At 36.4% G+C, this 13,281-nt stretch overlaps 1 protein-coding gene across 1 annotated transcript in view; it reads right to left on the bottom strand.

The window, feature by feature from the left end:
* Positions 1-1,217: 1,217 nt before the first annotated feature.
* Positions 1,218-13,281, bottom strand: part of aplf (aprataxin and PNKP like factor) — a 41,941-nt gene continuing 29,877 nt past the window's right edge. Inside the window, exons 7-11 of the mRNA XM_063056125.1 lie at positions 12,462-12,838; positions 6,958-7,080; positions 6,119-6,165; positions 4,515-4,556; positions 1,218-2,388 (exon numbers count right to left, since the gene is read on the bottom strand). Coding sequence (XP_062912195.1) covers positions 2,225-2,388; positions 4,515-4,556; positions 6,119-6,165; positions 6,958-7,080; positions 12,462-12,838 — 753 coding nt within the window. The 3' untranslated portion in view covers positions 1,218-2,224. The remainder of the gene's footprint in view (positions 2,389-4,514; positions 4,557-6,118; positions 6,166-6,957; positions 7,081-12,461; positions 12,839-13,281) is intronic.

Here is a 13,281-nt window from a genome sequence, read left to right as displayed (position 1 = left end):
CAGCTTGGCATTCCCTCAAAACCAACCAATAAAGCTTCAAGACCTTGGCCTCAATACCTCTTTGAGCAATTGGATCCTCGATTTCCTAACTTGAAGGTCCCACTCTGTTCAGATTGGCAACATATCCCCACAATCTCCATCAGCAATGGTATACCACAGTCTCTGTGCTTAGTCCCCTGCTCTACTCGATTTACACTCATGACTGTGTGGCTAAGCACAACTCCATAGGCTGTAGGCCAAATAAAGGTGATGGAGATTTGAAATCTGGCTGCGTGGTGCTACAACAGCCTGTTTGTTATTCAGTCGTTAAGTCAAGTCCAACTCTTCGTGCCCTCATGGACAATAGGGTCCATAAGGTTTTCATGGCAAAATATGGAAGTAGATTGTCAAGCCTTTCTTCTGCGGAGGTGCTGCTGCTGCCCAGGTTGAGACCCGGCTGGGTTTGAACTCAGGACCATCTGCCTTGAAGTCCAGTGCAGATGCCACTACACCACCAGCCAGCCCTCTACACTACAACCTGTTACTCAGTGGACCAAGGAGCTGATTATTGACTTCAGGAGGAGGAAACCAGAGGTCCATGAGCCAATCCCCATTGGGGGATCAGAGATAGAGAAGGCAGCAACTTTAAATTCCTCAGCGTTAATATTTCAGAGGGCCCAGCACATTAAGTACAATTGCAAAGAAAGCATGACAATGCCTCTATTTCTTTAGGAGTCTGTGAAGATTTGGCATGACATCTAAAACTTTGACAAACTTCTATAGATGTGTGAAGGAAAGTATATTGACTGGCTGTATCGTTGCTTGATATGGAAACACCAATGCCATTGAATGTAAAATCCTACAAAAGTGGTGGATAAACCCAGTTCATCCCAGATAAAGTTCTCCTCACCATTAAGCATATCCACATGGAGCACTGTCGCAAGAAAGCAATAGCCATCATCAGAGACCACCACCAAGGTCATGCTCTCGTTTCGCTGCTGCAATCAGGAAGAAGCTACAAAATCCTCAGGACTCACACCAACAGGTTCAGGAACAGTTATTACCCCTCAGACATCAGGCTCTTGAACCAACAGGAATAACTTCACTCAACCCATCACTGAAATGTTCCCACTACTCATGGTCTCACTTTCAAAGACTCGTCATCTCTTGTTCTCAATATTAATTGCTTAGTTATTCATTATTTATTTTTGTATTTGCACAGTTTGTTGTCTTTTGCACAATCGTATGCCCTGTTGGTGCGGTCTTTCATTGATTCTATTATGGTTATCGAATTTATTGAGTATGCCCATAAGAAAATGAATCTCCAGGTTGTATATGGTGACATATGTACTTTGATATTAAATTTACTTTGAACTTTGAATAAAATTATCATTTAAGAGGCTTCACCACAGTGCACAATTTGGAGTGCTTTGTTATATATTAAGGTGTTATTTAAATATAATTTGTTGGTGTCAGTTTATCGGAACTTGATGAAGTCCAATTTGTAACTTATACATTATTAACTACAGGCATATATGAATCTCCAATGAAACAAAGCATCACAGAACAAAATAAATACAGCAAGACAAAAACAGCAAAATTATCAAGAGCAAAAAGTGTTTATATTGTGAGATTTGCATACTAATTATATCCCAAACCCGTTTTGTATAAAAGTGAATTGCTTAGATTTACATTCAGTTAACAAGTCAAGATGAAAGTGTTAAAACTAAAAGCAGGTTAATTATAGTGTTAATCCACATTGTGCATTGTAGGATGAAGCAATTTTACAAAATCAATGATTACAAAGAAATAGAGCTGAGTTTTCTTTACATAAAGAAACCAGACTTTGTTATAAACTCACCGATTTCCAAAACCATGGACTGCGGACTACAACAGCAACTCATCGGCTGCTAGTAGGATCAACAAATGTTTTTCAGAAATAAATGCTTCATTTCTTCTAGTGCAAAGATGAACAGTTGCAATATACAGAAACTTTTCACATGTTCAAACAATATTGTAAACTTTAAGTTCTTGTACACCTAATTTTCCATAGTGAATAAGCTTCCATTTACAAGCTTATTCCATTTCTAAACTAATAATCATTTCAAATTGATAAGTGAATTCCATGAAGATAAAATATTAAGTAGCTAAAAGTACTGAACTGTCACAGAAATTCCAGCTATCAAATGTTATTTTCAGTGCAACAGAAAGAATCCAAGATTAATTAGTTTAAAATTTCCAATTTTTAACGCCTATTTACAAATCTATTAGCTTCTTTTCTTAAAGTATCAATATCTTCATTTGTATCTGAACTTGGTTCCCAATCAGAATCTTCATCAGTAGGATCCAATTCATCATCTTCATCATCAATAAAACTATCATCCAGATCACTCTCACGATCCAGCAGACCTGGGTAAAGGAAAATATTTCCAAACCAGTATTTATTAACAGACAACCATTTTAACATTACAATATTTGCCTTATCGCAGGCAAATCTAAGTGCATTTATTTGTGTCTAATTTTCATGTTGATATGTACCATTCAGAAGGATTTAAAACTTAGATTATAAATAGATGCGGGGGTGAGAAATGGACAGGCAGATGACAATTACACAGTCAATGGAAGCAAACTTAAAATTTACTTTGAATAAAGCTAATAAATATTTTCAGTTGATTACAACTCTTGTATAGCTTTTCCATTATGAATGCCTGCACTGTAATGCTCTATATATCAATGTTCAATAAATCTGCCTAGAAAAAAGCTACAAGGTTTCAGCTCAAAACATCAACTGTACTTGTTTCCATAGATGTTCCTCCAGCATTACTAAGAAAAAAAAGCCATCAATTTTAGACTTAAATTCTAATTGACTGAACATTCTCAGCTTTATGAGAAAAGTAATTCTTGTTTGTGAATTTACTCCTACATGGTTTATAATTTAGAGGTTGTTTCCCTTGTTCCAAATTTCTCCCACCTCAAAGAGCTTCTTGGCATCCACAGTGAGAATCCTTTTATTATTTTATAGGCCCCAATTAAATCAAATAAATACACTGAAACTTCAAATGCAAAAGAGATCGAATTTACTTACACTGGTATCTTAATAATTCAATCCTTTACAATATAGCATAACTTTTATGAATTAAAAAGTAACACAATCCAAGAACAACACATCTTTCTTACAATTCTACATTTAAATCTGATTTTAGTAGTCCAAATGTGTGACTGCATAAAGCCCAGTACGATTCATGTTACAGTTCCTCTGTGCCAAATCCCTGAAGATAAAAGGCAGCATTCTTTTTACCATTTCTATTACATTTTGTTTATCTGTGTATTTACTTTTATTGATGAGGAAGTAATGTCAAATATCTCTACCTATTACAGTTTGTAATCTCCACATTTAAAAAGTATTTTGATTTGTCATTCTGGGATGCAAAGTAGACAATCTAACAATGTCCACATTGAGCTCCACATTTTTTACCCAATCTATTTATTCTCCTCTGAACTTGTTCTCATCTGTACAACTCATTCCATATTATAGTTCAGCATCAGCTGCAAACCAGGGCATTTATCTCTTCATTCCTTAATCAATTATCAATAAGACAGAGGAAAAAAAATTCAAGGTTTCAATGCAGATCCCCCTGGATCCCTGTTGCCACACTCAATTTCCTCTGTCAATCATTGCTAATGTTAGTTTTGAAAATGTTCAGCTTCATTGCTTTTTCAATACTTGTGCTATTGCCAAATTGGCCTATCATTTGTTTTGATATACAGTTTCATGTAAAAAAAGACAGAAATAAGGGCCCCTAGTATTCAATAGTCTCGCCCAATGGCATTACATGTCTTAGGAATATCCTGATTTTTTGTTTACAGTTATTGTCCACATATAAACCTAATATTAAAGAATACAATTCATTCCTCTTGGAGGCTCATACTATTTAAAGTGTACAGCTGACTTAGCATCTTACACCTAACATGGGAAACTGTTTCATTTGAAAATTCTTTAAAAAAAATATATATATAGAACTGGATGCAGTTTTCCGCAATTTGCAGTTTCAGAAAAAAAAATAACTGAAAGAAAATGAACATACAATTTTCACTTACACTTACTTGAAAATAGACATAATAGCTCCTTTGCAAATTTGGTAAATTATTAAGCAGGTACCTTGCACTCTGTTGGAAAGTGCAGAAGCATATCTGTATGACTTGTACAGAGGTATTTGTATGACTTTACAAAGAGGTTAAGTAAGGATAACCAAAAAAGTTGTGTTTGCATGCTTTTTTTTTACATGCTCAGGATGTTACAAATTGCTCCAAATCCAACAAATTACTTGTGAAATGTAGCAATGTAATAGAAAAAATGACAGCCAAATTGTACACAGCAAGATACCAGATACTTGGAATAAGTTGTGTTGGTGGGAGAAGCAAATTGCAGAGGGGCTTAAATAAGTTAAGTAAATGAGAAAGGGTCGAGCAGCTAGTTTCTTGGTGCGGAAAATTTAAGAAAATTAATCTTGGAATACTGAAAAATGATTCCATACCTTTCTGAGCAACTTTCCTTCTTGATCTTCTTTCTTTGCTTTCTAAAATTAAAATATTACCACATAAGCCTAAACAAGTCTATTGAGAACAAGAATTATGGCTATCAGAATCACAGGACAAAATACCATGAAACAATACTGCTGTAGTCTACAAATAGCTACTTAAACAATACAGTGGGTTAAGACCAATGATAATCATCTTTCTCTGTTTATTTTAATCTTTCATTGTCTATGTTTGAATCTGTCATTAATGATAATAATCTTCCCTTTGCTGGCTTAAAGTATCTATATCAAGTAGGCTTAAGCAGTCTCAGCTCAATTCCTGTTGGCCCTGGGCATAAAGAACAAAACTGGCCCCAATTTAGCTGTTACTGGCAGTCTCCCTAAGGGAAGCTGCAAGGATGGAAAACATCAAGAAATGGAAAAATACTCTGACTGATGTAGCACAGACTACTTGTCTGAAGATGGGTTAAATTACCTTGTTGGAGAATTACTCTACATCTGGCTGTAATATACTTTTCCTAGAAGTGCATTATTCTGAGATCAAGTACTCAAATCCTACTCCTCCATTCTGTCATTCCTTTCTCTTTTCATCATTGTCCAATAAACCTTTACAACATCCCAGGTCACAAAATATATTTACTTAGCAGTTTTTTTCAAGTGTACACTATTATTTTCCACCTTTTGGTCTCATTAATTTTAATTTGCATGCTAAAATCCTAAATATTAGTTATTTTCCCTTAAAATAGAGTACACTGCACATGACAATTATAAAACATGCAGTTTACATAAACTGTTGCAATAATTGAAGCAAATGAAATTTGAGATGCTACACTATTCATAAAAATAGCAAATCATTTGTAAGTTGATAAAAATAGCTGCAAATATTGAAAATTTTAGCATTCATATTTTGCCAGTTTCTATCAAATCTATACTGTAATTTTGTTTCTTTAAAGAAAATCAACTGGGGTTTAATTTCATGAAAAAATGTTTCTGGACTTCCAGTACAATATTTGCTTGCAGTAGCAATAAATCAAAAATGTTATATTTGAGCAGAGAAACTTTTGGTAAATGTTCACTAACATAACATTTTATCTGCTACTAGAAATCTAAAATTTCTAGCACAAGTCTTTAAAATATAACATAAAATGAGAAAAAGGAAGTTCCAATATCTAACATAATTAATAGTGAACAGTCTAATGCAATATGCTTAGGATCAGGGTGCTTCTGGACTGGTGGGTTTTCTGAACATTGTTTCTATTAATACATCAATACTCTGAATACACACTTTTAAGATGCTACACACAATTATGATTTTCCAGTGAAGCAGGTGAGTGGAAAGGGAGCTTGGGCCCTGGGCCAGGTGAGCTAAATGCAGGATATCCAGATAGTTAATACATCAGTTTTACTGACTTTTGAAAAATTAGCACAAAAGATATGAAAGGAAAGCACTTTTGCAGTCTGTGTGTTATGTGATAATGCACACAATATATACTGACTACTGCAGTGTAAAGAACTTCACACCAAAGCCAACATGTCTATAAACTGTGTAAATAAATTAGATCAATTCAGTTTATATGATACAATACACAAGTCAATATTACCTGGAGGCTGAGTGTGCTTGTATTCTTTCTTGTGCTGTGGGTTTTTCCTTCAAAATGACAAAACATATTTTAATCTGCCAGTTATTCCTGGGTAATACATGTCATAAAATGGTGATGTGCTTTTCAGAATGACAGTGGATTAAAAAGTTCATGAATACATTTACTTTTACTTTATAAATCTTCATAATTTTCTCCCTTCTTCTACCCTGAAGAGATTTTACTTTGAGTTATAGTCCTACCCAAAAAGGACATAACTCCAGCAACCAGTGTTCATGTGATGTGTATTTGAGTTTGCACGACTCCCACTGACTGCGCCCATTTCCCCAAGAGTACCGGTTTCATCTCACACTCCAAAGTCGTGTGGCTAATTAATTAATTATTCAATCACTGTAAATTAACCAGTGTGTAGATTAATACTAGAAATGTGACTGGATCGGAATGTGCTGCACGACTCTTACAAGTCCAGTCCAGAGATTGCAGTGCTAAGCTATGTGAAATTAGTGGATCACAACAAAGATATTTTCTATTTCTAGGTGAAAATTGGGGTGCAAAACGATGAATAAAATGGTGTAGCTATCAATATTTCTTTGCAAAGGTAGATATTAAGTTATAATATATTTATAATAGTTTCGCATTTCTTTGTCTATACTTGTTTTGCTGCCTTATCTGAATTTGAAAATTCAGCAGCTGCAATATTTAGCTTTTGATTGAACACATGATTTCAGTAATCATGAGGGAGTATTGGAGGTACTCAATTTAAGCAAAATGATTGAAAGGAAAACAGCTTTAAGTTGGAGCAGATAATTAAGGACATAGGCATTGTTGCAGAAAGAACCAACCTGTAACAAGCAGTGCCAAAAGGACACTCTGGTCTGTCATCATCAACCTCTCCTCCTCCTAACGGGTCCTCATAATCTGGATCTCCAGGATGACTAAACTCTTGAAAGTGAAGTGGATTCTTCCTACACAGGAATTTAAAGATACTAAATCATTTTTAAAGAAGTTGCATTTAATGGAAACACTTAAAGCACACACAAAATGTTGGAGGTACTCAGCAAGTCAGGCAGGGTCTCAGTGTGGCTGGCAGCATCTATGGAAGGAACTAAAACAGTCGACGTTTTGAGATGTCAGTATTCCAGTATTTTGTATGTGCTTCTGAAGGCTTCCAGCATCTGCAGAATCCCTTGTGTGATAAAACATTAGTGTTGTACTTTGAAAATGCTTGAATATCTTGAAATATGTTCACAATCGTGTTTAAAATCTAGTTGAGTACACGAGATGATGAGATCTAATGCAAATTAGCAAGCAGTTAGATCAATAAGAATATTTTGAAAGGCACATGGAAATTTCTTTTCACCAGATTTACTAATTTTTGATATTTCGGTTATTCTCACCATCTAATGGAATACATCTGTTTATGGTTCATTGTAAAAGCCTTGATCAAAATCATAAATAGAAGAACGATTTTGAAGCCTCATTGTGGATTATTTAACCTTTATTTCTGTACCTTTCTTCCTCCAGATTCTATACAATTTATTTATTTTCTCTCACCTTCACATCTGGGTCCATCATTCCAACCAAACAACTTCACATCTCAGCTATCTAATTTTGATTCCAAATTGATACTACATTTTTAGTGTTGTTCTTTAGATGCTCCCCTTCCTGGTTTAGTTTGCTACTCATTGGCCAATTTAGAAAATGTTATCTCCCTTTTTATAATTCTTCATTTACAGACAGCACAGATTTAAAAGATTGCATTCACACATTGAGTGATTTCTGCCATAAACTTGCATTTAATTTTTGAGAGAACACTCTTTTGATTTAGTGTATTTGGTTCTCACCAAATCCTGATGTATATAACTTTGCAGTCTTACTTTTATTGTTATAATTACTTAGGGATAAATGTCTTAAAGAAAACAAGCTGCAAATATAATTTAAATACTATAATATGCAAAAATCAATGAGAAGTACATTCTGTGCAGGTGCAGTTGCAAGAAAAAGTTTGTGAACCTTTTCCATTTACAGGTGTCCCCCGCTTTTCGAATGTTCGCTTTATGAAACCTCACTGTTACGAAAGACCTACATCAGTTCCCTGTTTTTGCTAACAGAAGGTGTTTTCACTGTTACGAAAAAAATCAGCGCGCGATAAAAGGTAGCGCGCCCCCCGAGCAGCCGCTCTCCCCCGGATTCGGAACAGCATTGCTTTAACACGTGCCTGTGAGCAGCCATTTGCAAGATGAGTTCTAAGGTATTGGAAAAGCCTGAAAGAGCTCGTAAGGGTGTTACACTTAGCGTAAAACTAGACATAATTAAGCGCTTTGATCGTGGTGAACGAAGTAAGGACAACATGAGTTTGGCTTGTGGAAGCTGACGAAGGTGATGTTGAAGAGGTTTTGGCATCCCATGACCAAGAACTGATAGATGAAGAGCTGATACAATTGGAAGAGGCAAGGATAACAATCGAAACCGAATGCAGTAGCGAAATGAACGTGAAGCAATTGTGTGAGATTTTCGCTGCAATGATAAAGTACTACTTTAATTTTGAAAGGGTACGTAGGTTTAGGGGATATTTGCAGGATGTTTTGAGTGCTTACAAAGAACTGTATGATAGAAAAATGCGCGAGGCTAAGCAGTCAAGCAAGCCGTCTACATCAGATGCAGCAGATGACGAACCTCGACTTTCAACATCGAGGCAGGCAGTTATAGGAGAAGATGAGCTGCCTGCTCTAATGGAAACAGACGCCGACGAGATGACACCCCAGTGTCCCACCACCCCAACCCCCAGGCCGCAGACCGATACCGATTCGCAGAGAATGCATCGGTAGCCAGGAGGCACACAGCACATCTTTAAGTAAAAAGTCGAAATAAACATGCTAATTAATTAGGTGCTGCCCGACACATAATTGTCGGTCCAGATCAGAGGTGATGCAATCGGCAATCACCTCTGATCTGGGCCAACAAATACGTGTCGGGCGGCACCTAATTAATTAGCATGTTTATTTCAGCTTTTTTCTTAAAGATGTGCTGTGTGCCTCCTGGCTACCGCTGTACCCCTGCATGCTTCGCGGATCGGAATCGGTTCGCTGCCCGGAGGGTGGGGGCCACTGCACCACCCAAACTCCGGTGACTCAGCCTAACACACCATCAGTGTGCTTGGCGCTGTCTTCCCAATTCCCATAAGTGATACTACACTGTACATACATTATTTCTACTTTATATAGGCTGTGTATTTTTACGTGTTTTTTGGTCTGATTTGGCAGCTTCATAGCTTAAAGGTTACTGGAGAGAGTGTTTTTGCCGAGAGCGCTTGCATGAGATTTTCACTTCGGAGAACAGTGCTGGCAATGATTGTGGAAAAGTATTTCTACTTTATATTGGCTGTGTATTTATCATATCATTCCTGCTTTTACTAGATGTTACTGTTATTTTAGGTTTTATGTGTTATTTGCATGATTTGGTAGTTATTTTTGGGTCTGCGAACATTCACAAAATTTTCCCATATAAATAAATGGTAATTGCTTCTTCTCTTTACGACATTCCGGCTTACAAACCATTTCATAGGAACGCTCTACCTTCAGATGGCGGGGGAAACCTGTACTAGTTTTCTACATTAATTACTCATAAAATGTGCTCTGATCTTCATCTAAGTCATAATAATAGACAAACACAATTTGCCTAAACTAATAACACACAAACAATTGTAATTGTCATATTTTTATTGAAAACTTTATGTAATCATTCATAGTCCAGGCTGGAAAAGTATGTGAACCCTTGTATTTAATAACTGGTAGAACCTCCTTTAGCAGTAATTACCTCCACCAAACATTTCCTGTAGCTGCTGACTGGACTTGCATAACAGTGAGGAGGAACTTTAGCCCATTGCTCCATTCAAAACTGTTTCAGTTTATTAATATTTCTGGGATACCTTGCATGAACAGCCCACTTTACATCATGTCCCAAAATTTCAATTGGTTTAAGGTCAGGACCCTGACTTGGCCATTCCAAAACACAAAATTTTCTTCTTTTTAAACCATTCTGATGATTCACTCGTCTTTCGGATCATTGTCTTGTTGCATTGTCCAACTTCTATAAAGCTTCCCTGACATTCTCCTGTAAAATGTCTTGATACAATTTTGAATTAATTGTTCCCATAACGATTGCAAGCTGTCCAGGCCCTGAGGCAGAAATGTAGCCGCAACCATGATGTTCCTTCCACCATGCTTCACAGCTGGGATGAGATTTTGGTATTAATGTGCAGTGTCCATTTTCCTCCAAACATAGCAGTGTGCATTTCTGCCAAAAAGCTCAACTTCTGCCTCATCTGTCCATAGAACATTGTCTAAGAAGCATTGTGGAACATTCAGGTGATCTTTTGCAAACTTGAGATGTGCAGCAATGTTTTTTTTTGGAGAGCACCATTCTTATTCAGTTTTTCTTATAGTGGGCACATGAACAGAGACTTTAGCAAGTTCTAGAGATTTCTGCAGGTGTTTTGCTGTTACCCATTCGTTCTTTTTCACCTCCTTCAGCATTGAACATCCTGCTCTCGGTGTGATCTTTGCAGGACACCCACTCTCAGGGAGAGTAGCAACAGTACTGAGTTTCCTCCATTTGTAGACAATTTCTCTTACCGTGGACTGATGAACACTCAGGTCTTTAGAAATGCTTTTGTAGCCTTTTCCAGCTTCATGCACCTCTGCAATTCTTCCTCCAAGGTCCTCTGAAAGTTGTTTTGATCATGGCATGGTGCACATAAACAGATCTTTCTTGAGAAGAGCAGGCCCTGTCAGTAACCTGACAGTGTGTCTTTTTTATAGAGCAGGGCACCTCTACAACCCACACCTCCAATCTTATCTCATGATTGGAACACCAGACTCCAAATAGCTTCTGTAGAAGGCATTATCCCAGAGGTTCACATACCTTTTTAAACCTAGACTGTGTTTAAATGGTGTACTCAGTAATGACGAAAAGTACAATTGCTTGTGTGTTATTCATTTAGGCAGATTGTATTTGTCTATTATTGTGACTTAGATGAAGATCAGACCACATTTTATGAGTAATTTATGCAGAAAACCAGGTAATTGCAATGGGTTCATAAACTTTTTCTTGCATCTGTATTAACCACAGTGTTAATTGTACAAATAACTAAAACTACTTGAAGATTAATGTCTCAATAAAGAGCATTTTGGAAGCACTGAAACCAAATCCTGTTATTACTACTTTAATGAGATCCAACTGGGCATTTCTTTATTCCATTAATGAAGGTGGATGTTGAAACTATTAATAATTAAATTTAACGTTTTAAACATTTCAATGAACCCTGTGCAAATGTGAATTGGTTTAAAGGCTAATGTAGTATAGTACTAATCCCAAAATTGTTTGATTATTTCATAGCAGTGGACAAATTCCTTGTCATTAAATTTTTACATGTAATAGAAATTTTTTAGTACTTTCTTAGGCTACATGAGGTTGGCAATTATTACTCATCTCCGGACTTTACAGCATTAAAAATTAATCCTTTTTCTTCTCTTCCTATTTGCCATCCGTATCAACCAATTCCCTGGTGCAATTACAAACTTCTTTCTCCTTTGCATACTATTGTCCTCAATTCATTTTATGATATTCCTTCTCATTTGAGTCATGTATAATTTGTTCCATGCTCTATTACATTCCATAGTTCAAGAACAATCTCAGATTGTTTGCTGAATATATATTTTAGCACTTTTAACTGCCAACCTTGCCACATGCCCCATCCTATTACTGCAAACAAAAATGAAAACTCCAAAACTCCCCTACCAGTCACCTACTCCATTCAGGTTGCCCATTTCTTCATTGGAAACTAACAATCTAGTTTTAATCTACTACAGACAATTGCCAACTCTAACTGAAAGTCTTGATGCCACTTTTATTAATTCTCGAAATGGGATGCCCATGTGTAGTATGGAAGCTATAACTCACCAGCTTAAGGCCCTTCTGCAAACATTTTTGGATCTGGAAGGCTGCTTGGACTACAAGCTCTTTTGTCTCTTAGAAATGAATCTTCATTCCTTAAGGCACTTCCTTACCAAGCTTAATGATTTTCTTGTGAACAGTGGGGTTTCTTTATCATGTTACAGATTGGATTTCCAGTTAATACACAATACAGAGAAGCCAGCTAAATTTTCAAAAAAAAAAATTGATCTGCTTCTCAAGTCCTTTCAAATTGTAAATTTTGCCATCTGCTCATATTTGTTTACACATCTCAGCAGATTTTGGAAGGCTGATGTATTTTATACATGATAGAAATAAAAAATAAAACTACTCATGTGCATATATGATATATTTCTATGTAGATGATAGATACCTGTAGCAATTAATTCCATATACACATGCTCTCTTCTTTTGCTCTTTAGCTTGAGAACAACTTGTGCTTCCGGCTGACTCCGTTTCTTCAAGTCCTGGGCTTCTATTTTTACAATGGGGATCTTGCATATGTGTGTGCCGCAGCTGCTCCTGTTCAACTGCTCCCACTTCCTCCTCCTCCTCCTCCTCCTCCTCCTCCTTATCGCTCACTGGCCAGTTGCTTGCTTCATGTAATTTCTGTGGGCCACAATGTTCTTGGCTGCTACCTTCAACATCGTCAAGCTTGGTCCGAGAAGGCATACTGAATTGGTTCCTTATTTCTTCTTTCCTTTTCACATAAGTGGAATTTGTTCCAAAATTATTCTCCTTAGTATTGCTCTGGGAAACAAAAAAAATTGCAACCATCTGTTAGAGAGGTTATTTACTCATTTTACATGAAAGAGCAACATAAAAATTTTCACGTAAGAAAATATTCCAAAACATTATCCAAGACTGACATTAAATTTTGTATGGCAATTCTTGGTGTGTTGAACTGGTTTCAAAATGTCTTTAAAGAAGAAATGAAGTAAAGAAACAAAGATTTAAGAAGAAAATCCAGGAACTTGCCAAAAGGTACAATTATAAGAAGGCCACAGTAGGAGGACATCTCACAGGTGTAAAGGGCTGGAGAAGACAACAGAGAGGAACGGAAGTAAAAAGTCCAAAAGGTAATTTCTATGCAACAATGAGAATGTTAAAATTACACTTGCTTAAGCCAGAGCCACAGTGATCAGAAAGGTTGGGGACAATGAATGAACATTATGTGGAAGTTTTAATTTTCC

This window comes from Mobula hypostoma, chromosome 8 (assembly GCF_963921235.1).
Source record: "Mobula hypostoma chromosome 8, sMobHyp1.1, whole genome shotgun sequence".
NCBI lineage: Eukaryota > Metazoa > Chordata > Chondrichthyes > Myliobatiformes > Myliobatidae > Mobula > Mobula hypostoma.
This window is presented reverse-complemented; position numbering and strand designations above follow the sequence as displayed.